Source organism: Sander lucioperca, chromosome 15, assembly GCF_008315115.2.
Source record: "Sander lucioperca isolate FBNREF2018 chromosome 15, SLUC_FBN_1.2, whole genome shotgun sequence".
Taxonomy (NCBI): domain Eukaryota; kingdom Metazoa; phylum Chordata; class Actinopteri; order Perciformes; family Percidae; genus Sander; species Sander lucioperca.
Window position 1 is genome coordinate 10,072,113 of NC_050187.1, and position 23,370 is coordinate 10,095,482.

At 41.8% G+C, this 23,370-nt stretch overlaps 1 protein-coding gene across 1 annotated transcript in view; it reads right to left on the reverse strand.

Moving 5' to 3' along the window:
- Nucleotides 1–23,370, reverse strand: part of LOC116039357 (adhesion G protein-coupled receptor A3) — a 204,280-nt gene that overhangs the window by 125,926 nt on the left and 54,984 nt on the right. Inside the window, exons 8-12 of the mRNA XM_031284117.2 lie at nt 12,114–12,278; nt 6,283–6,502; nt 5,585–5,734; nt 4,004–4,165; nt 3,448–3,684 (exon numbers count right to left, since the gene is read on the reverse strand). Of these exons, the coding sequence (XP_031139977.1) occupies nt 3,448–3,684; nt 4,004–4,165; nt 5,585–5,734; nt 6,283–6,502; nt 12,114–12,278 (934 nt within the window). The remainder of the gene's footprint in view (nt 1–3,447; nt 3,685–4,003; nt 4,166–5,584; nt 5,735–6,282; nt 6,503–12,113; nt 12,279–23,370) is intronic.

Below are 23,370 nucleotides of genomic sequence, written 5' to 3' on the forward strand. Positions count from 1 at the left end.
ATTAGCATTTAAGTGCTCTCGAGTAGGGCGCCGCTCTTCACCCCACAACTTTTGAAGAGGAGCAGGGGCTGGGTTTTTTTTTCTTTAGGTGTGAGAGTGTGAAGCACCCAGGGAGGACAAACTGTGTTCATTCTGCATGTTAAATGAGGTGGAAATAGTATTACACTTCTTAATCTCACACTCAAAAACTGACCTTTATAGAGATTTATTTTCCTCAGAAAACTACCCAAATGTAGTCCCTCAAAGCAAGAGTGCTACCAAAAAAAACTGGCTGTCCCTCCCTAATGAAATGCCAAAATGCTGAATAAAAGCAGCACATTTGCAAAATCTAAGCACAGCCAGTGGATTCATTCCAATGATATCTCTTTTTTATTTTAGACTGTGCAGAATGATTCTGCAATAATATATCTTTAAAGCATCGTCCTCTTAGGTCAATATGTTTATATAATAGATAAGTCATACTCCTTTTGAGTGTGATTGAAATTAAATGTGTGTAACCCTCTCGCTACCTACAAGCACTCCCCCAGACTCCTGCTGTGAATTGGGAACGTCATTTATGTGATGTTCTTGTCAACGTGCCTTGTTAAATCAAGATAAACGTAATGGAGACACATTATGGCTTTAGCATATAATGTTCTAACCTACTATTATTATGATTTCTCCCTGCCAGCTAGCCAGTGATACAGTAATGATCCCCAGTCTTAATGTAAGTCAGTAATGTATACATAATACCACTGCTTTGTACTGGTGATACAGGTAATGCAGTCAGGATATGAGTGATTGTCTGGAGAGGCAATTACACAGCACATCTTCATTTTTTGCATAACATGATGGAAAGCCTAGTCTAATGTCTAAAGTCTAATATAGCAAATTAGCTTTCTTGCTCTAAGAACTGCAGAGACACAAGCATTCGTCTAACATCACTCAGAGAAAAAAAGTAATTACAGGCAGCATCAATGCATGCAAAGTTAAACTTCAGAGAGGTGAATACAAGATACGAGTTTTCTTTCTTACATGTAAATCTTTTATCTGCTGCTTTAAGAGAAACACTCTTCCTTGAGATTAGGCAATGATTAGACGCCTTGGAGTCAGGGTCCAAAATTACCTTTTTGCTCTTTCTGCCAATGGCTGGCAAACTGAAAAACATTACCGTCCAAAATGTTTATTAACCGGCCATAAATCTGCATTGAAGATATGATGTCATTAAAAACACTGCACCTCATTGTATTACTGCTGCTGTCAATAGTCTACATCCTTGATGTTACACTTCCAGGATTGCTCCGGTGCTGCAGGAAATTCCACCGGATGCATGTATTGTCTGTTTCCTTCTGCTTTCTTTGTGATGGAATTTTAAATTTGGTGGATTAATAAGGACTATTTTTGACTGCTCCTCAGATCTCTGCAGAATAAATGGAGACAGCTAGCTAGACTATCTGTCCAATCTGACTTTTCTCTCGCATGACTATTTTGCAGCGGCTCTGTGTGGAGCTTAGCGCCGCCCATAACGATTGTGATTGGTTTAAAGAAATGCCATTAAACCAGAGCATGTTTGTTTTTTTCAAAGCGAGACTACTGCTGTCATAACAAAGCTGATCTCTCCCCACCCCCTTATCTGTGAAGCACCACTTCTGGGTAATTATTTTTTTTGACCATGCTTCCACCATGCTCTTAATTTTTTCTTTTTATGCTAGGTCAATCTACTCCGGTAATGTGTAGCCACCAGGGACGTAGCACAAAATTCTGGACCTCATTCTCTATGAGCCCCTTTCCACATCCACGGTTATTCATTCTAGTAACTCCATTTACTCAGTCCCCTTTTCCCAGTCCGACGCCCCGGGCCCCCACGTACTTGCAGACTCTCTTTGCTGTTAGCGCGAAATTCTCCTCCGACCGGTACCACTGGTAATCAAGCCGAGTAGCGAGCTCAAAGTAAGCGTAACCATAGCACAGTGGACAGCGAGAGTCAATCAAAGAATTGTGATACAATTATTGACGGTCATATGTTGCAAGGTGCCACCAGTGTGCAGATGCAAAACAAAATGTGGTCAATCAACTTGTGTGTTGTAGTGAAGTAGGCCTACAAGTATTTCAGCCAACTGCCCGTGTTTGACGGGTACTAATTTTGGACCCTGCTTGGAGTGCACCACGCGTCACTACATCCTCTCATATTTACAGTTTGTGAAAAGCCAAATCCACCGTACTGGGAGTTTCATGTTCGAGTATGATACTCAAGGACACAGTGCCAAGACTCGGGGTTATGCCAAACAACCCAGCTTTTACACACTTTAACTTGACAGTGTAGAGAAACCTGTCAAAACTATGAAGAAGAAAAATGTTTTCTCCACATCTGCCTCACAAGTCCATGTGGAAATTGTGTGTTGATTTTGAGCAAAGTTGAGGAGTGGCCTCTCAAACTGCAATATTGTCCTCCCCATGATACAGCTGACTTAGCTTGCTTCCAGAAACACACACTTACATACAGTATATGCACACATTCTACACATAGCCTGAAGCTAAAACTAAAGGCTGTAATTGCTGACAAAACGGCAGAGACCTGACACCGTCTCACCACCGAAGAAGATGAGGAGGGAAATGAAATAAGCACGCAGACTGAAAGACAAACACACACCCATGCACTCTCTCCCGCTGATACACGCTGACATGCACAGACAGGGTACACCCGCATGCACACTGATGAATTCATCGGCGGAGTGAATAGCTAGAGGGTGCAAACTGTTCAAATGTTTCAGAACTATGCCACTTCAGTGCCAGGGGATGTTGAATGTTTTGCCTGCCGTCTGCAGATGCACAGTGCCCCTCGTCTGTTGGCGTGGTATTTGTCATTTGGGATGGCTACAACCAAGCCATGGTGGGGCGTAGTTGATTTAAAGTGACAGGGACGCAAGGCCATCTTATTCATCACAGGGGAGTGGCCGGCATTCACTGACTACCAAATTGCCGTCCTATTTGCAGGCCCTGCCCTTACTACAACCCCACCTATCACCAGCTGATATATGGCGTGCCAACAAACCCAAACAAGGTGTCATCTTGCCAGGACAAATAGGCAACAACAGACTTAACGGCAGGTGGTAATCCGTCCCGCATGCTTCAACTGTGTAGTGTTGGAGAATTAATTTTATCGTGCCCACGAGCTGCTGTACAAGCTGTTCTCTCTTTCTCATATTTTATTTCCCTCTCAGTTGCTTTCTTTCTCCTCTGTTAAGAGCATCTTCCCTCCTCCTTCTCTCACATTTGCATTTGAACACAGTGTCAAAAAACATAAAAGTGTGTGGCCTTTAAAAAATAAAACCCGGTGGGAGGTGAGAAAATGAAGCCCACATTGAGCGTTGTTGGCAGACCTCAGACTGGATTCGGTGGATTTTGCAGACGAACAAAAGAACGGCATATTTTGGAAAGTTTCACACCATTTATTAACTTTTGCCTTACCTTGCTGAGCTGACTGGCCGGTGAGCTGCTGTTGTTGACAGTGTGGCATTTGAAGTTGAGCAACGATTCCCCCACGGCATTACGCTCTCTGCCCGTGTCCTTGTCAGTGTGGGAGGGGCTGTTAGGGAGGGCCGAGGTGGCGGATGATGAGGGGGGCCGTTGAAGTGCCGTACAGGACAGACCGAGGAAGTTAGCTGGGTGGATCAGAAAGGCCTCCAGAGCTATGTTAGCAGATACCTGGGGGGGGGGGTGAGGAGAGGAGGAAGGGTTGGAGGGTGGCGGAAGAGATTTTTATATTAGTCATTAAGCAGATGCTTTTATCCCAAGTGACAGCAGAGAGGGGAAAAAAAGACGGAAGCGAAAAGAAACAAAGGAAGCAATTTATCTTTCTCTTGCCTTTTTCTAGCTATCTGCTAGAGCCAAATTAACTTCTGATTATTCTAGGCTGCAAGAAAAAAAAGGTAAAGCTATGGGACATTTAGTCAGACAATCAACCTTTGCCCTGACTGAGTGTGGCCGTGAGTGTGGGTGTTACTGTTCCAAAGTGCAGCCACACCTTGGAAATGACCTGATTGTCTCCGGTCAGTGCCAGGTCAGCAATGCGCTCCACACACTGGACGATGCGAGTGCACGCTCTGGCCTCATTCTGCGCCATCCACAGGATATGCTCCTCCACTAGCATCATGTTGCTGGCTATGTCTGATATGTAGTCCCCTAGCTGTGGAAACACAAGCAGACATGGATGCAAACGGGATGCATAAACACAACTACACAAACTGTACGTACAAAACACACACTCACACACACACACACACACACACACACACACACACAGACACACACACACACACACACACACACACACACACACAAAGAGGCAAACTCATCATGCACATCAATCATATCCGCAACAACAGGCCCATTTATAATCTCTAGTCAGAAATGTGAGGGAGGCAATGGTGGCTTCATTCATTATAGGGAGATTTAATTTAGATTAGCAGCTCCAATGGGGCATAATCGTTCCTTGGGATGGCAGTTTGCTATTTACTTACTGTACTTTTCATTGTTGCTTGATTTGACTGCTCCTTATTGGATGAATGAGGGTGGTCTCATCAGCTATTGTCTTAGGAATGATAAAACTCCTAATGTATCTCCTAATAATATCTCCTCCCGAGTGACCTATGATGAGTAATTGGACAAGTGAGAGCTACTATTGATTCATTTCACTGACTAAGCTCTACACCCTTCCCCTCGCACAACCTAGCCTTCAGTGTGACGTGAAGCCCTCTGATTGCCTGGCCACAGACAGAAGAGAAGTTCAGCTAAGGTAAAACACGGCTTGCCCAAAAAAAGATGAATCTTCAGAACCATAATTGCCATTCAGGTCTAACGCCGCCATGAGCAAGAGGGACGTGTACAAGGTGAAAAGTTAAGCTGTCTGGAATGGATTGAAGGATTGAAACCAGAACGCCAGCGTGTTGCAATGTCCTTTTAGGCAGCTCCTGCTGTCTCTCAGGGCTCTTGAGAAGCCGTTGTAAACTGTAGGTGAGCTTAGTCAACAGTTTTCCTGACCTTATCAACAGAAAGTCATTGCTTTCAGAAAACTGTGACTGAGCACATGCATGAATACTGTGAGAACAGGAGTAGCAGCTAACAATATGAGTACAGAAGTTCCCCTTCAGTTACAGTGTCAGACTTTGGAAACTACTTTTACTTACTACTCTATTCTATATACTCTACTATTCTTCTTAATGACCACTGACAAACAAGGAAAACAGGCTCCACCATCCTACAACCACAATGGCTGCGCCTGATTTGACGAACGCTTCACTCTTGGGCTGTCTGCTCTCGTATTTCAAAACCGACAGACATAGCGGCTCGTTTTGAAACTTTCGCTTATTTTACGAAAATACGAAATGTGTTTCTGAAAAAAATGGAATGTGTGAAATAAACTATGCAGTTGCTGAATCTGTCGTCACTGCATTCAGGACGCTACCAAAATGCATTGCCAGGCTGCTTACATAGACAACAAAAGGGAAGCGTGGAAATGACGCATGCCAGTGGACACGTACCATTAGGCTTAGATCACATGTTTTGAAGTAAATTGGCTGTGGTGTATCTGTGTGACCACTCTTACATCTCTACGTTTCTCCACCAGCCTTGTCAGTCTCTCCACCAGGTGTGTGACAAAGATGACATCCATGACATCGGTGAAGTGTGCCGCCCTGCTGGTGAAGGCCACTAACTGCTGGCCTAAAGGCTGAGCATTGGTGGTATTAATAGTTATCTGGAATACAAAGGCAAATAAACAGCAATATTCAAAGAGGATGATCACGATCATCATAATTTGGCAGAGACAGATGAACACACACACACACACACAAACACACACACACACACACACACACACACACACAAAACCGCTCTGACAACATGTAATAAATATAAATCACTGTATTGCTCCTGGTATTTTAATGCCATGCATGTAGTTTTGATCTTGAATACTTTAACGTGGTACAGTGATCCCATGAGTAATGTAGAACAAAAACAGCTTGTCATCAGTCAGTTTGTATTATGCATATAAAGGTTACATGTACAGATCTGCAAATACCGGCAGGCTACAGATGAATCAGTGGAGAGGTTTGTTTTTGTATTCTAGAAATATGAAGTTATCAAATCTTGCTGTTAAACAGTGTGAGCAGGTTTGCAAACATGTAAAAGTCAACATGTTGAACATGAGTACATTTGCAAAATTTGAACGGATGCATTGACAACTGGAAAAAAAAGTGTGGAAAAGATTCTGTGATTGAATCTGTTCTCCATGTGTGTTGATACCTGTGTGAGCTCATGCAGCACACGGGTCAGTTCACTGGCATACGGGCACTGAGTGTAGTCCTCTTCAGCCCAGCGTCCAGCCCGGTCGCAGCTCCGCCACGCCTTCTTCTCCTTCTGGCTGGAGGGGTGAGGAGCGCTGCCAAAGGGGTGGGGGGCAGAGCCAAAGGTGGCAGGAGCGCAGGGCAGGAAGGAGAGGATGCCAGCTAAAGTCTTTGGCCACCTGCCACACAAGATATCAGCAATGAAGTGAGTTTAGGAATCTACACTGCACCAGATGGCAATTTCATACTCCCTGTACTTAGGAAATTATAAATTTGCATATTTGATTTACAGCTAGCTCTAATTATTTTGTGCAGAAGACGGCCAGGTTCTGATACTTGATTGTGAAACAATGGGTTGTCTAAGTGATGATTTCTGACTTATTTAACTGTATTTACTAACTTTATTAATCAACTTCATTTCATTTCCACTTTATGCAGCATAAGACTTAAACAACTGTTCTGTTTAATGGCAGAATGCACTTAAATGGGCACTCCACCAATTTTACGCATCAAGATTTGTTCACTCTTCATGGGGAGTACTACTGCCAGTGAAAACAGTTGTATAATGTATGATGTGGCACTGAATGAGCTATGTACAGTCTGAAATAGCCTGATGATTTCATTGTGGTTATTTTTTTGTTGTGCGTTGGAACATAAATATTTTTAACAAAAAGTTTTACAAACTTGGGGCATGGACGGGGGAAAGACACAGGAACTTAACAGCCAGGGAAGGTCTAACGTAATACTTTATTGAGTTGAATCATGGGAAATGTGAGTTTTAGTGTTAGTGTTTAGTGACCCATATGGCCTAAAAGTCAGGATATCTCAGCCTCTGCTGTTCAATAATGATCATTAATCCTAGTCACACAACTTTAAGTGCAACAGACCCAATCACAATGTTTGTTTGCAATAACTTTGGGTTCCCGTACATACATTTTAACGGCGCTGGGCAAACAGGAGCGAGGAACAACCGGATATACTCTCATCTCATTCTTCTACAATGCTTGTTTGATGCTACAATATGTCAAACCTTTCACTAACATTAGGTTGGAGGCCTAATTTACCTGTTTGGCCAAAGACTAAAGAAAATTACACCACCCAAACTAGCAGTCAGTGTGACTGGTGGTGAGATCTTGCTGTTAGTAATGCTAGTTTTGGTTTATTATGTTAGCAAAGCAACATAGTACAAAACATGAGAAATGTCGGACCACCGTGTTTAACTATATATCTTTAAACATTACAGTAACGGCTGAAAATGACAACAGAAATAGACTAGTTTGCCGATTTCAATTCAACTCAACGGCCAGTTGTCTCCCCGGAAGTGATTTCTGTGTAAGCGCAACGTCACGGTGATACGGTCTTTACTAAATTGCCACAGATGGAACACGATAGAGATGGGTGTATATATGCAGAAGAAACCTGTTCCTGCCTGTTCCTTCCCAAAGGGGAAATTCAGCCTAAAACAGTAATTACAAGTGCTGTTCGTATGACCATGCAAAGTTCAGTGAAGTCTCCTCTGGAGCAAGAAATGAGACTCTGTCAATAAAGTCGTCAAGAGCCAAGTCCTGGAGCTGCTCTACTGACCAACCTGTGATAGGAGCCAGGGTTATTTTACGGGGAAATGGAACATTTTCATTTTCTGGGTAATGCCTGTTAGTGTTTCAATAAAATAAAGCTCATTTGAGTGTAAAAAGGCAGCCAAACTTTCACAGCCCACTACATATGACTCCATTTCCCAGATAATAAAAGAACTCCAGGTTTTGTTTCTTGGCGCTCTTGTAGATTAAAGGGATTATTCCCTGTGCAGCCTCAGGAAAGCTGTTGGTGCTCTCACATACCGATTCATTTGTCTACAATCAGCGGGGAAACATGAGTCTTGTGTTTTGTGATTTCCTCTTTAAAAGGTGCAGTAGGTAGGATTGTGAAGATCCAGGACTTAGCCAAAAAATTTGAACATCAACAACTTCTCAGTCCCTCCCCCCCTTTCTGCTAAAGCCCAAAACGGTCTCCTAAGCCCCTCCCCCACAAGGGAGAATGAATGCGTGTGCATGAGCAGTGATTGACATGCAGTTTGACACCCCCCCTGGCCCTGATTGGTGCATCTGAACAGGGAGCGGTGGATTTTTGCAAATCGCACTACAGGCTGTAGGTGGAGCCAGAGGAGCCAGATATTTTTTTTAATTACCTGTTTCATGTAGTTCTACTGGAACATAGGGTCAGTTTCAGCAAACATGACAGAAAGTTAGTTTTATAACTCTTACCTACTGCACCTTTAAGACAACGTCAAAATCCTTCTGCAGAAAAGTAGCCAAAGTTATGTTTAATGTGGCAACACTTTTGACTTCTTCTAAATGAAAATAAAGGAGCAGTGCATTCAGTAGGCAGGTAATCTGTTCTGGGGGTAGAGACCTGCCATCCCGCTGCTTCCCAACACATTCTCTTTTTTCTCTCTCCCTGCAACAGCAGCTACTTGGTAATAAATGGCGTTAATTTCGCCCCCAACAAAATAGGGGTCTCATTTTCCAGCCCATTACTCCAGTGCCCCAGCAGAAACAAAGCCTCTGTGCTTGCTGCGCTGAAAGTGGGCTGTGAAGTACAGCGACTACAAAGGAGTGAACACGATAACAGCACACCCACTGGGGAGGAGAGGTGGAGCATGTGAGAGTGTGTGTACAACCACGAGGTTTCAAGGTGGTCACAAGGTGTGGAGGACAGGATAAAGGAGGATAGATGGAGGCGGGCGAGGAGATGTGTGGTTTTTGTTCCTCTTTTAATGTGGAACCTGAGTCATGGAAACAAGTGCTCTCCCTCTTTTATTAGTCTTGCTATAAAGCCAAACTATTTTGAGCCATAATGTTTGTGGGTAGTTTTCATATCACACATCCAATTATTATTTAAATATATGAACTGTCCAGGCTCTACTGCACGTACTCAATTCTTAATACTCTTTGACAGTTAATGAGCCACATCTGGTGCGAGGCAGACCAGGTGCGGCACACTTTTGTCAGGTGGAACAAAAAACAGCATGACACTGGCAAGAAGCAGGCTTAAGTACCTCATCTGCACTGTACATGGAGAGGTAATAGCAGAGAGAGTGAGCGCAATGATTACAGTATTAATTTGTATACAGTAGACTCTGGTGACTTAAAATATTGTGAGGTTAAACTATTGCCTTTTTTTAGCTGGAGACCTCCTGGTATTAGCTTAGGAAACAGGTCATTACTGTCCATTACCAATAATTACACAGAACTAGTTCATAAATGAAAAGGACACTTATGATTCAAGGATATGGTTTAGTTATATAATTTTTTTTTTTTTTTACCTGAGGCAAGAAAAACCCTACTATTAGGAAATAGGCTTATTTGCTTTCTTTCTAAGATAAGAGTTGGATAGAAAGATTGATACAACCACATTTGTACTGTATGTATTCAGATATGAAGCTACAGCCAGTGGCCGGTTAGCTTAGCCAGCCAGCCTGGTTCTGTTAGAAGGTCACAAAATATGCCTGACAACCTCTCAAAGGGCTACTAATTAACACATACATTTTTGGTTTCATTTGAATTAAACCCCCATAAAACCAGTTTTACATTTTTTGTATGGATTAAAGGAGAAATCCAGCGCAAAATGAACCTAGGGGTTAATAATACACGTGTACCGAGTCGACCGTTCTCTGCGATTTGTTTTCATGCTAATTGAATGTGACCAGTTTTATCACAAACCACTAATTAGCTTATAACGTCGTCGGGGCACGGGTAAAGTAAATACATACGCGCCGCGTATACAGGCGGGCGCCATCTTGGGAAAACAGTCACGACCAGTCGAACGACGAACGCCGTGCTTGAGCTGTTACTGGTTACTGGTTGCACGCGTTCGTTGTTCGACTGATTGTTTACACGTAGGGACCCTCATTATGCTACCGTGGAAGTGTGGTGCTATTTTGAGGCTTGTTAGTAGTATAGAAATAGCGATTTCTTTTTACTTTACCAGTGCCCCGACGACTAGAGTTATGAGCTAAATAGCAGTTTGCGCTAAAACTGGTCACATTCAATTAGCATGAAAACAAATCCCAGAGAACGGTCAACTCGGTACAAATGTGTTATTAACCCCTAGGTTCATTTTTTCGCAGGATTTCTCCTTTAAATAAGCAAGATATTACATTAATTAGTGAGCTTTAGAGATGCTGGCAGGTGGATTGTGTTACGTTTGGTTCCATTCTTGTGCTAAGCTGCTGGTAGCTTTATACAGTACTTATACCGTACAGACACAAGAGTGGTATTAATCTTTTCATCTAACTCTTGCCAAGATAGTGAATAAATGTATTCCCAAAATATTACTATTCCTTTAAAGTCCCCCTCCAGACACTTTTTAAAGTTATGTAAAAATATTGTGCTAGGATTAATATTTTGTTTAACATGGTTTTCCCCCATGTGCTCCGAAGCGCTGCACGCTTCCTTTAGGTGCCCATCTGCTCCGATAGTTTCGCTACCTGTCTGAACCCGGTGTCAATGAGGAGTTATGCACCAATATCAAAAAAAATTATAGTATACACACCTCTCTGCCATCGTTTTGAAAACTTAGCTTACAAAATATGATACGTGGCAACACCTTGCTTCTCTGCTTCCTAATATACAGTCATGTGAACAAATTAGGACACCCATGCTAAAGTTGACTAAAAAGAGGAATAAAAAAATCATCTTTAGGAAATTGATCTTAATGCCTTAATTAAAAAAATGAGGAAAAACCCAATCTTTAAGGACACCAATTTTCTTTGTGAATGAATAATGTATCGTAAATGAATAAATGTTCTTTCTTAAAATACAGGGGGCATAAGTAAGTACACCCCTATGTTAAATTCCCATAGAGCAGGCAGATGTTTATTTTTAAAGGCCAGTTATTTCGTGGATCCAGGATACTATGCATCCTGATAAAGTTCCCTTGGCCTTTGGAATTAAAATAGCCCCACATCAACACATGCCCTTCACCTTACCTAGAGATTGGCATGGTTCTATTTCAGTTAGCCTAATAGCTGGTTTGATTTGCATTGAGAGATGATTTTATGGAAAGTACCCCATGCCAATCTCTAGGTATGGTGAAGGGTATGTGATGATGTGGGGCTATTTTAATTCCAAAGGCCAAGGGAACTTTATCAGGATGCATAGTATCCTGGATCCATGAAATAACTGGCCTTTAAAAATAAAAATCTGCCTGCCTCTATGGGAATTTAACATAGGGGTGTACTTACTTATGCCCCCTGTATTTTAAAGAAGAACATTTATTTATTTACGATACATTATTCATTCACAAAGAAAATTGGTGTCCTTAAAGATTGGATTTTTCCTCATTTTTTAATTAAGGCATTAAGATCAATTTCCAAAAGATGATTTTTTTATTCCTCTTTTTAGTCAACTTTAGCATGGTGTCCTAATTTTTTCACATGACTGTATACTGCATATATCTGGAAAGCCCCACACCACAAGTTGACGGGAGTGGTTCCTTAGGTATGTGAAATATGAAACCCTGTCTGTCTGAATCTGGATTTTTGAGACTGTCATAGGTACAATGCAGTTCCAAGGCGGAAATGCTCAGCAATGGCGTTAACTGCTTATTTCGCTAATATGTCTTGTAGCAATTAAAGCACCATATGGAAATATCACCATGTTAAAAACTTGATTTTCACTGCAGGGGGTCTTTAAGTCATTTTTTATTCCAACCTGCTAGAGCTAATAGTGTTAGGAGTTGAACTGACGTGGCTGAGCGCCGGCCGTACGTGACCGCTGAGCGGTGACTCACCTGAAGTCCCCCTTGTTGTTGGTGACTCTGTCAGCGGGGCAGTACGGTGCCGACGTCTCCAGAACAACTATCTCCATTTGCTGAGAAGTGTTGCCACGGGAACTGGTCACCAGGCACTCCCAGATGCCAGCAGTGCCCACGTCGATGTTGGAGAGGATGACCTCGCTGGAGGAGAAGAACAGAGGTGTAAAACTGTGAGTGTGAGGATTACATGTCTCTGTGTGTGTGTGTGTGTGTGTGTGTGTGTGTGTGTGTGTGTGTGTGTGTGTGTATTGGTGAACTTCTTCCTATGAGCTTCAAATGTCCTTTAACGGTTAAGATAAGGTGCTGGATTAGGATTTGGTTTTGGGTAAAAGGTAGACTGAGGATTCTTTTTGTGTTAGGGTGGTTTGAATTAGTTTTTGGATTAGGCTAAGGATTAAAGTTAGTCATGCAGTCAGAGGGTTAAGGTTAGGGTAACATTTTAAGGATTCTGTAGTTAGTAGAAAGCTCTTCATCAGGATTGGACCACAAAAAAATGTGTCTGTATCACAAAATCTATTGAGAGACCCTTGTGCGTGTATGAGAATGCAAGGGCTTAAAATGTTGGCCGTGACTTAAGATGATCATTACTCATGCTTATCTTTCGTACTTTGTCACAGTGATTCCTATCTCAATGGAAAATGCCTGATTAAACAAAGGATGGTGAAACAGTGACAAAGAGCCAATGCAGGCCATTTGCCAAGGCGACTAATCTTGAGGATTTTAGTCCTTATGAAAAAAAGGATAAAAGCTGGCGGAAATTGCTAAGCAACGGGCATTATCACCATGGACATACTACCTCCTTGAGAAATGGAAACTGTTTAATTTCCAAATACAATCCAGTTGTAGTCCAATATACACTTTGCTTTGTGTGTGATTGAATTAAGCCGTGTGTGTTCTTAATACAAGTCACAGTATACCCAAGCAATACTGCATAAAGTTTTTTAAATGCGACTAAGGGAACAATGCTCCACAAACGGTGAAGTACGAGAGTTGATATGAAAAATTATAAGTGACAGGCTGGACAAGAAACGGCAATCTCTCAGCGTAAAGATGATTAATGGCTGAGCTCTGATGTGGAGAAGCTGTAATCTCAGAAAACGTTTCTCAGAGGATGTGAGAGATATAAATATTATTCAGAAACAAATGCCTTCATTTTGTCTGCATCTCTTTCTCTCACTCACTCTCTCTCTCTGAGTCTGTCCCAGCATGCACTGGGTGAAAAGCATGGAAACACCCTAGCCCATCACGGAACTAACACATAAACACAAACACATTCACACCTACTGGCAATTTAGAGTTTAAAATGCACCCGACCAGCATGTGTGTGGACTATGGGACTAAGAGAACTGAAGCACACAACCCACATGAACATACTGCATATCACGGTGGAGAGAGGAGTAGTGGTAGTGAGAGAGAGCTAGCTTGAAGACAAAAGTGACATATTTTAAAGGGGTGATAGAATAATTATATAGGGTATTTTACACTGTTCCTTAAGGTCTCCTAATAGGGTGTGTAACATTGGTTGGGCTGAAAATTGCCCAAATGCTATTTTATTAGGCCCTTAACTACCCTGTGAATATGGCTCTATTTGGAACAAGAGCTTTTCTTCCAAATATGGTATGCTCATGAATATTTAGATGAGCTGCTCGCTGATTGGTTTGAGCGAACCCCACAGAAACACATTGGAGACTAGACAGCAGGTCTCATATTTCAGACACTGCAAAGTTATACATTGTTTGTCTGCTATTTAGTTATTAAATTCACTTCTGAGACTTTTTTATGCGAGAAATCAACTATATAAAGCTCAAATATGGGCCGTTGTACGAAAATTGATGGCTAATTGCAAATTTGGTAAGACGTGTCGGACTTTAGGAGCTCCACATAGTCTGATGAGAAAACGGCAACCTCCATACCCAGTGAAAGTCACCGTTTCTCGGTTACTGGACTACCGGCTGGCTGGCTGCCAGCTGCCGGCATAACTAGAGTATATTTAGTTTGAATTTTGTCACGCCACTTATATAACATATACCCCAAGGTCTTATAAAGCTAACAATGGTGTCCGATTTCAATTTAATGCATTTTTGTGAACATTAGGGATTTCGTTAGCTGCTACTGTCCCTTCAATCCTATGGGTAAAGATCGCGGCTAGCTGCAGGCCCTGGAGCTCCATCAGGGCCTCTGCATTTTGTAGTCCGGTAACCCAGAACCGGTGACTTTGCGCGGGTATGGAGCGCCGCGGGCTTCCCTTCATGACGGAGATCCAGCTAGCTCACAGCGAGCCGGAGTCTATGAAGTAGGACACGCCGGGCGGCGAGGCAGCACCGGCCGCTGTCACGTAGCCTGCTGAGCTCCTGCTGAACTGCGACACACAGTCGGACACAATTTGCAATTAGCCATCAATTTTCATAAAACGGCCCATATTTGACCTCTACATAGTTGATTTCTCGCATAAAAAAGTCTCAGAAGTGAATTTAGTAATTAAATAGTGGACCTCTGGAGATCTGCATGACCTAGCTAGATTCAGAAGACTAAGATGACCTCAGGTCAGTGGTGTAGCCTATGCAAATGTTGGGGCGTGACAAAGACTAGGAGTTGAGATGCTTACGTCAGCTTCCAGCTTTGTTGAGATTCGCCCGTTTTCAGCGGCAGTTTCAAAATGTGAGATTTGCAGAGGATAGGGGTATCAATGGGATTTTGAGCTTCTATGTATGTCCTATTTACCCACCGTCGTTATTCAACTATGACAAGGTAAAATCGGTTTTGCATTCTATCACCCCTTTAAGTCTATTAAAGTGCTAATATTATGCTCATTTTCAGGTTCATAATTGTATTTAGAGGTTGTACCAGAATAGATTTATGTGGTTTAATTTTCAGAAAACATCATATTTGTTGTACTGCACATTGCTGCAGCTCCTCTTTCCACCCTGTGTGTTGAGCTCTCTGTTTTAGCTACAGAGTGAGACATCACACTTCTATCCCATCTGTGTTGGGAGTCGCACATGCGCAGTAAGTACTGCTAGCTAGTCAGTTGCAGAGCATGAGGGAGTGCCATGCTAGCAGCTAGGCGAGCATTATAACATGTGTTACAAAGTGACGAACGTTCGTCACAGAAGTAAAGGCTGGACTACAATAGAGCTGTTTGGAGCAGTTTGTGAACAGTGTTTTCTGTTGGAGATGGTAAGTCCCTTTGGGGTGGACTTTGGGCTTTTTGACTTTGTAAACCTATAATGTGCACAAAAAGATATATAACACAATAAAGGAAAGGGGAAAAGCCAAAAAGCACAATATGAGTACTTTAACTGCAAAAAATGTCATATTTGCCTGCTCTACCGTGGATTTCTCCATGTATGAATTTTTCAGTCCTAAATAGTGCATTTAGAAAGAGGGCTTTGCTATTTGATTTTGCCAGACACATACTGTACACCTGACCTTTGCTGTTTTAGAAATGCAAGAAAAGTTTGACAAAAGTCCACTGTAGTTATGTTCAATTAGTGTTTGTGAGGATGCACTTACAATTAGAATTAAACAAATCAAAAATTTGACCTGATTATGATGATAGATGTAAAGTTATCATCCTGTGGGGACCATGAATGTCTGAACGAAGCTTTGTTTAATTTATATATCAATGTAACTAACGTTGTACGGCTCACTGTGTTTCCGCACGGATGATTATTACCAGCGCACAACGGGCTGACGCTCGACACAAGACTGACGGTGCAGATTACAAAATGAAGGAAGACAGTGAAAATAGCGAGGGGTTAAGAGAAGAGACAGGCAAGAGAAAACGACAGAAAGTTTGGGATCATTTTAAGCTGCAAACATGCTGCTACATCATCTCTGTAGAAAACATCCAGTCTACTCGTCCATTCCACGGAACGAACCCGACACAAGGTAGGCTAACGTCTGCTGCTCTCGTCCACCGCGTTGTTTTACACAACTAGCCTACAGCATGCTACTCTGCAAATAGCGATGTTTTACAAACAAGCTAAAATGAAAGCTTCCGGTTTGTAATCTAACCCTTTATTAGTTTGCTACTAATCTTGAAATTTTGACAAATGTCTGTAAACTTAGCTGCTGCCGGAGACAAACCAGCCCCTCCCCTCTGGAGCGGTTAACCTCATGGCTATTTACTATGCACGTGAGTGACGTCACCGGACCATGCCGGTGATGTCTGCATTCTTTATTCTTTCTCCTCACTCAGTATTGGCCTTCTTAAAATGTGTCGCCCTGAACAGTGTAGTTGAATAGCTCTGATGTAAGCTTTGAACAGCCACATTTACCTGGGCTTAGTGAACAGCTCTTTTGCATATCCAGTGCAAAGAGCCAGAGGCAAGATGGGGAAGGGGGCGAAAAAGATTTACATTTGGGCCACCAAAAATGTACTTTTGCCAACAAAATAAGGGGCTTGGTGGCCCATGCTTAAAAATATTAGCATCTATCCCTGTTATTGTATGCAATTTAGGCAATAAAAAATGTTGACAAAAGGAAACCTCTTTTGTATATTTGCTATTGCTGTTTACTGTAAAGCAAAATTATTTCTTATCTGATTACTCGATTAATCGATGAAATAATCAGTAGAATGCTCGATTCCTAAAATAATCGATAGCTGCAGCACTAGTTTTCAACATTCCCAGATAACCTTATGGTCCTTACAGGGCTGACCGTCTTAGTGTGGGTGAGTGAAATAACTACTGTAGTTAAGTAATCACTTTTCCTGAATTACTTTGTAAATATATGCCTTATACACTACTAAATATAAATTGGATTGAGCACACAGCACAATAAGAAGAGGAAATACATGCACAGGGCAGATACAAACACTACCACATACTTCTAGTGGGTCATAAGTGATGAATGAAAAAAATTCATTTTTTTTACGAGTCAATACATTGTATTTTTGGGAAAATACTGCATTTTATACCTATAGTATACACAGGTTACATCTGTATTCGATTCAAAACACTATGAGACACACTACTACGACTACACTACAGAGCTTATTTGTTACTTTGGTATAGACTGAAAGCATATGAATGACAGACGTCATGAAGGACTTTTCATTTGTTGCGATTAGTATATTGAACACATCAGGCACTTTATCAATTTAATTATGTCTTAACTTATCACAAGAAAAATAAATCCTAGTATACTGTACATAAAGGCTTTAAAAGCGTCCAAATGAAATCACAATGTGATTGTGGTGTGAACTCGTCTCCACTGCTGTTTGTTTTGTAAGAGAAAACAAGCGGAAATCAGAGAATGCTGTTAACTTACCCTGTACCAAACGGACCAGTGACTTTGCTACAATTACTTTCTGTGGGCGAGCCATGAAAATGAATAAAATAAGTCCTGATTTCATCTTCTGTGTTCCACTAAAGCTCTCTCTTCTGATTGGTTTTCTAAAAGGCACTAAATCAGATTTGAACGCTTGACTGAGATGATGACATTCTGAGCTAGAGAACGTGTGTGTGTGTGTGTGTGTGTGTGTGTGTGTGTGTGTGTGTGTGTGTGTGTGTGTGTGTGTGTGTGTGTGTGTAAGTACATTTTTAGCTTGTTTAGAGGAATTTGTGCACCAATCATTTAAAAGTTTGGACAGCTTTTTTTCAAGTATTGTCATCAAGACCGATTTCTAACTTCACTGTAAGAATATACTGTAGAAATGAGTCACTCTCCAACTGTGATGATTTCTCTAACTCTTAGTTATCTTTCACCTGCTTATTCTTCCTCACACACACACACTATACTGCTTCTTCAATCAACACTCTCTCTCTTGGACTCTTTTCCACCTCCCTCTTTAAAACAACATCCTCCCTTATCCACAGGACGCAACTTGAGTTTAAAGTGTGGATGGGCTTTATATTGAAACCCTCTGGGCTCAATCCAGCTGTACTGTGCAACAGTTATATAACAAACCACAATGAGGACATACTGTCTGAAAACCTAATCTAAACAGATAATATAGATGACATATTGGACTCTATCAGACTCTATTTGCAGAGGACAGCTATTACATGGGAATGGAAGGAATTCATAGATTACCCCACAAACTGATTTCTATTGTCACACAGTGTAATATAACTGGTAGGAAATACCAGTGTATGTCCATATTACAAATACTGTACATAAAGCCAATATTATCCACTTTGCTGATTGATTCAGCAATAAGCGATGTGAGCATTAAGACAGACTCCACTAGATTGAAAACAAAAAGAGAAGATCATACACTACCGGTCAAAAGTTTGGGGTCACTTAGAAATTTCCATTCCACTCCATTATAGACAGAATACCAGCTGAGATCAGTAGCATTGTTTTTTTAATCAGGGCAGCAGTTTTCAGATTACATCATGTGCTTACATGATTGCAAAAGGGTTCTTGACTGTTGTAGAAAGAAGTGGCTGATCTTTAATGCAATATCTACATTGCCCATTATCAGCAACCATTCATCCAATGTTCCAAAGGCACATTCTGTGTACTAATCTGATATCATTGTAAAAGGCTAACTGAGAAAACATTGGAGAACCCTTTTGCAATTATGTAAGCCGCATGTGCAGTACCTAGGTAACCACTGCTAGCTAGTCAGTTGCAGAGCATGAGGTCGTACCACGCTAGCAGCTAGGTGAGCATTATAACGTTTATCACGGAAGTAAAGGCTGGGCTACAATAGAGCTGTTTGGAGCAGTTGGTGAACAGTGTTTTCTGTTGGAGATGGTAAGTCCCTTTGGGGTGGACTTTGGGCTTTTTCACTTTGTAAACCTATAACATGCATAAAAAAGATATATAACCCAATACAGGAAAGGGGAAAAGTAAAAAAGCATAATATGAGCACTTTAAAAGAACAGCAATTGTTATTGTTAGTAGTACTTTTGTATCATCAAGTGTCACAACTAGCGTTTGTGGTGGGCATATGGTACTTGAAATAAACGATGAAATAGCCGATCAAATGCCACACATCCAGACATAGCCTTGTTTATTCATGCATTTCCTGCAACTTAAACAGTCCCACTCCCCAGCCCCAGCTAGAAAGAAATAATGAAGGTAATTAACAATATACTCCAGCTTTGCTTTACATTAAGAGGGCACATTATTACCAATGTTAAATTATAGGGGCTTGGTTTTGAGCAGTTGGTTCAAAGTCATTAAACCAAATTGGTAATTTATTAATCTTTTAGGCGAATGTTCACATGATAAATTATGAATGGAACAATAGGGGTCCTTGTACAGTACATAAAACAAACAGGTTAATTTGAATTTTTATGGATGGTGATGCAGGTGCTGCTGATGGTGGCGGTGCGCTTGCAACTGTTTGATTATATGCATGCAGGCGTGTATGACAGAGCTGCTGCACTTGTCCTCTCTGAGCATGAATAGGCTGCAGAGGGGACAGTTACATCATCGTTGAACATGGGCCAACTGTCTGAATGGTCGGGAATACACAGGGAAATAACCCACCCCCACCCCACCCAAACACACATACACACCCAAACGCCCACCTCTCCTCTCCTTTTGCTGCTCCCTCCCTTTCTCCCACCGGAAAACTTCACTACTGCAGCTGGATCACAAACGTCCTCGGTGAACTGCTGCACCCAGACAAAACAAGGAGAGCTGAGGAAACCATCCAACAACCAGTCCAGTTTACATAAAAAAGGTCATTCTCACATAATAAACTTATGAAGTAATGGCTCCGGTACGTGAAAAGCAGTAGGTCCGGGGCACACATTCACAAAGCACTGACCTACATCCACACTAACACTGCACCATTGTGGAGCAGCTCCCCAAGGACTCATTAGGAACACTTATGCTTGTACGCTGATATTTAACAATTTGTTTATATAATGTTGCTTACGAGACTGTACATTTTCAATCTGTCCCCTCTACCCAACAAATGTTCCAAAGCTGGGACATTTTCATGCAAGCTTGCTGAGCACACTTGGTGAATTTGTGTTTTATCACAGCTTGTGAGGACAGTGCATACCTATATACATACATTATATATACATACATTATATATATATATATATATATATATATATATATATATATAATACATTTGCTACTTTCAACCTCGACTGTTCCCTTGAACATTTAGATGCCAGGAGGAGTAATACATGTTTAGTATGCACATAGGCATACACACATAACTCACTCGATAAAATTAACATACTATTCCTGCTGGAGCAGCATCCATATCAAATTAGCACCCTTGTCTTAACCCGCTCTATCCATAACTCTACACTAGACTAGTTTATAATTAACATTTCACTTTATCCTTGTTAAACGTCATCCAATGTAACCAAGAGATTGTATTTTTCCTTTATTGACTGAAACTGGCAAGCTGTAAAGTGATGAACCCAGAGGTACAATTGTATATGCGAGTATAATCAAATTTGGTCTCCTTAGCATCTGAAAGCTTGTAAACAGAGGGCTAAATTCATGACAGAAAATTAGGAAAAACAACAAAAAGTGCAACAGAAGCAAGGATTTAAAGAAAGCACAGTAGAATGCAATAACAGACGAAAAGAGATGCGGGTAGAATTTTAAAAAGTTAAAGTTTATGTTTGTAAGCAGCAGCAGAGACAGGGGAAAAAACAGAAAGACAGCTTTAGAGAGATCACAATCAGGGACACGAAGAAACATTTCCCTTTTTCCTTTTGCCTTCAGTAACATTTCCAAACCAGGTTCTTCATTTTGTGCAAGATTAGCCTGATTAAAAATGGAGAGGATTAAGTAAGATACATCCAAAGTGTCTGCCGTAGCTAGCTACAGGGCTCTACAATGTTTGATTAATGAAACATGAATCACAGGCTGGTCCCACTGCTGCCGCTAGCATAGCTAATACTGGGAGTTTGGCTCGACACTATTACTCAGCAAGACTCTGGCGCACATTGCAGAACCATCAGGCCTCAAGGGGCCTGCTTTTTTTCCTGCTGCTCACTGTGAGCAATGTAAACGGATCAGCTTATCGGCCCACCTGCGCCAGCAAATAACAGGCTATAATGACACGGCACAGTGTGAAAGTGGGAGGGAGCTAAAAGACACATAAATACAATACAATACTACACTACAAACAGAAAGAACATATTTCATAAAATCATGTCTGTTGAAGTAAGCAAAGATCATGTCATGTTTTGAATGCCTGCAGCCTAAAGCAGGATGAGCAGAATTTAGCTGAGAAAACTGTTTTCAAATCACAAAACATTTTGGGTTCACCTTTAAAGGGGTCACTTGACTGAGGCTTTGGCATCTCCGCTCACGTCGCTGCAACACTGTGCGACCAATCCCGACGAGGGCTTAAAGCCCTGCGCTAAATCCTGTGTATTCAGTCTTTCCCCTCTGATGGGGCATGCAGGGCGAGGCTGACTGACTCAGAGGACATTTATCCATGGTGAACCACATCAACACGGCCCATAACGACTAATACATTGTAGAGCTGAAGATCTTTGCCTTAATTGTCTTAATTTCTATCATTTTACACGGGCTCGGGCTGGGCTCGGGCTTGCGCTCCGGGTTGCGCAGTAAATGAGCGGTCAGGTGATGGGTTTCGATTAGCGCGAAAATGGATGCTGAGGAGGTGAAACGGAGGCTGGCCTCTGGAGGACTTATTTTATTTCTTTCTTTTTCGTTCTCTCCCTTTTCCGCCGAGTGGTGCGCGTGCCCGCTCGCAGTGTGAAGCGCGTGTCCACGCTATTCTCCGACATGCACTCTAACAATCACTGCTGATAGACGGCCTTTTGTACAGTCGGTCTGTAAACAGGTTCAGGCTTTTAAAAAGCTGTCAATCAAAATGTACTTGTCGGGCTCGGGCCGAATTCTGTCGGGCTCAGGCCTTGTCGGGCCTAACTTTTAAAACCCGATTAGAGCTCTAATACATTGTCCACTGTGGTTCAACAAGCATTGACAGCGTCTGGCATGTCAAAGGCCAAAACATTTGTTCAGTTTTTTTTTTGTCTTAACAAGTGCCGGAACAGTGAAATCACAGGACCTTAATTTCCCCCTACACGTCTCGCTCAACAGTGTAATTTAAGATTGAGCTCAGGGCGAAGGGTGAAGATCAGCCCAGACACAGCCGATTGTTTTTGTTGGACTGAACTCTGTTGCTCTTCAGCTATGGAAATGTCTGCTCCTTGCAGGTTTTGTACAGGAGGGATCCATTTTAGGTGCCAAGAGAAACATGGCCAGAATGGTTTCCACTTGGGGGAGAAAATTACATTATTTGTGTACACAAGAGGAGAGCAGTGGGTAATTGCAGGGGGGGGGTAATTAGAATGTGAGCAATGAGAAATCCATCATGTTCCACTGGGACACTGAGCTGGAAAAGCAGAGTCACAATTTTGGGGGACTTGTTTTTTGATGAGGGGGGGGAATGGGGAGCAGTACAGCTTGAGCTGATGGGACTGTCAGTACACAGCCAAAATGGAGCGTCAGTTGCATAAGAAGTTATACTTACAATGGCACCTAACGTGATGTCTGCCTGACATCTAACTAATACGAAGAACAACTCGGATAGTTCGGTACACGTCAAAATATACACAGGTCTTCCTGGTTGTCTGATGACAAATATCGCGGCATGTGTACTGATGCCTCCAAGGTACCAGCACTGTAGGAAATTCTATTCATTACACATTATGTGGTGGGATTTCCAGAAACACCATGTTGTGGTAAGATGAGACAAGGGGGGGAACTTAGGTAACATTAGGTCAGTCCTAGGTCACAAGTCAGGGGATGAGAACATACTGTATATTTGGCCATACTCCAACACTAAACCTGTCCTGTGTTCAAGTAAGAATGTATATGTGTCTCTAGAGATTGAGGGAGTATAAGCTGCTTCATGATAAGGGAATATTGTGTTCCGGGACTTTCTCATTTTGAAGGCCAGCGAAAACAGGGTAAAGAGGCCTCGCACACACCTTAGCCTTTTTTTTCTTTTCTTTTTTTTTTCCGTTTCCCAGGGAGAGCTAGACTCTTGGACACAGTACTGCTAAATACTAAGTCTCCTCAATCGAGACACCTTACAATAAGGATTCATCTCCTCTCTGATGAGCCAGTGACTTCAAACATAAATCTCACTACTGTTGTATGATTTTAGTGAGTTTTATTGTCTAACATCCGATAATCGGTTTTGAAGATGGTATTCAGAGTCTCTATGTGGTTATAGCATCATTGAAATGATTAATATGACAATATCCCATCCCGGAATGTTGTGTGGACTAGCCAGACCCTCTTCCGCAGCGCTGTG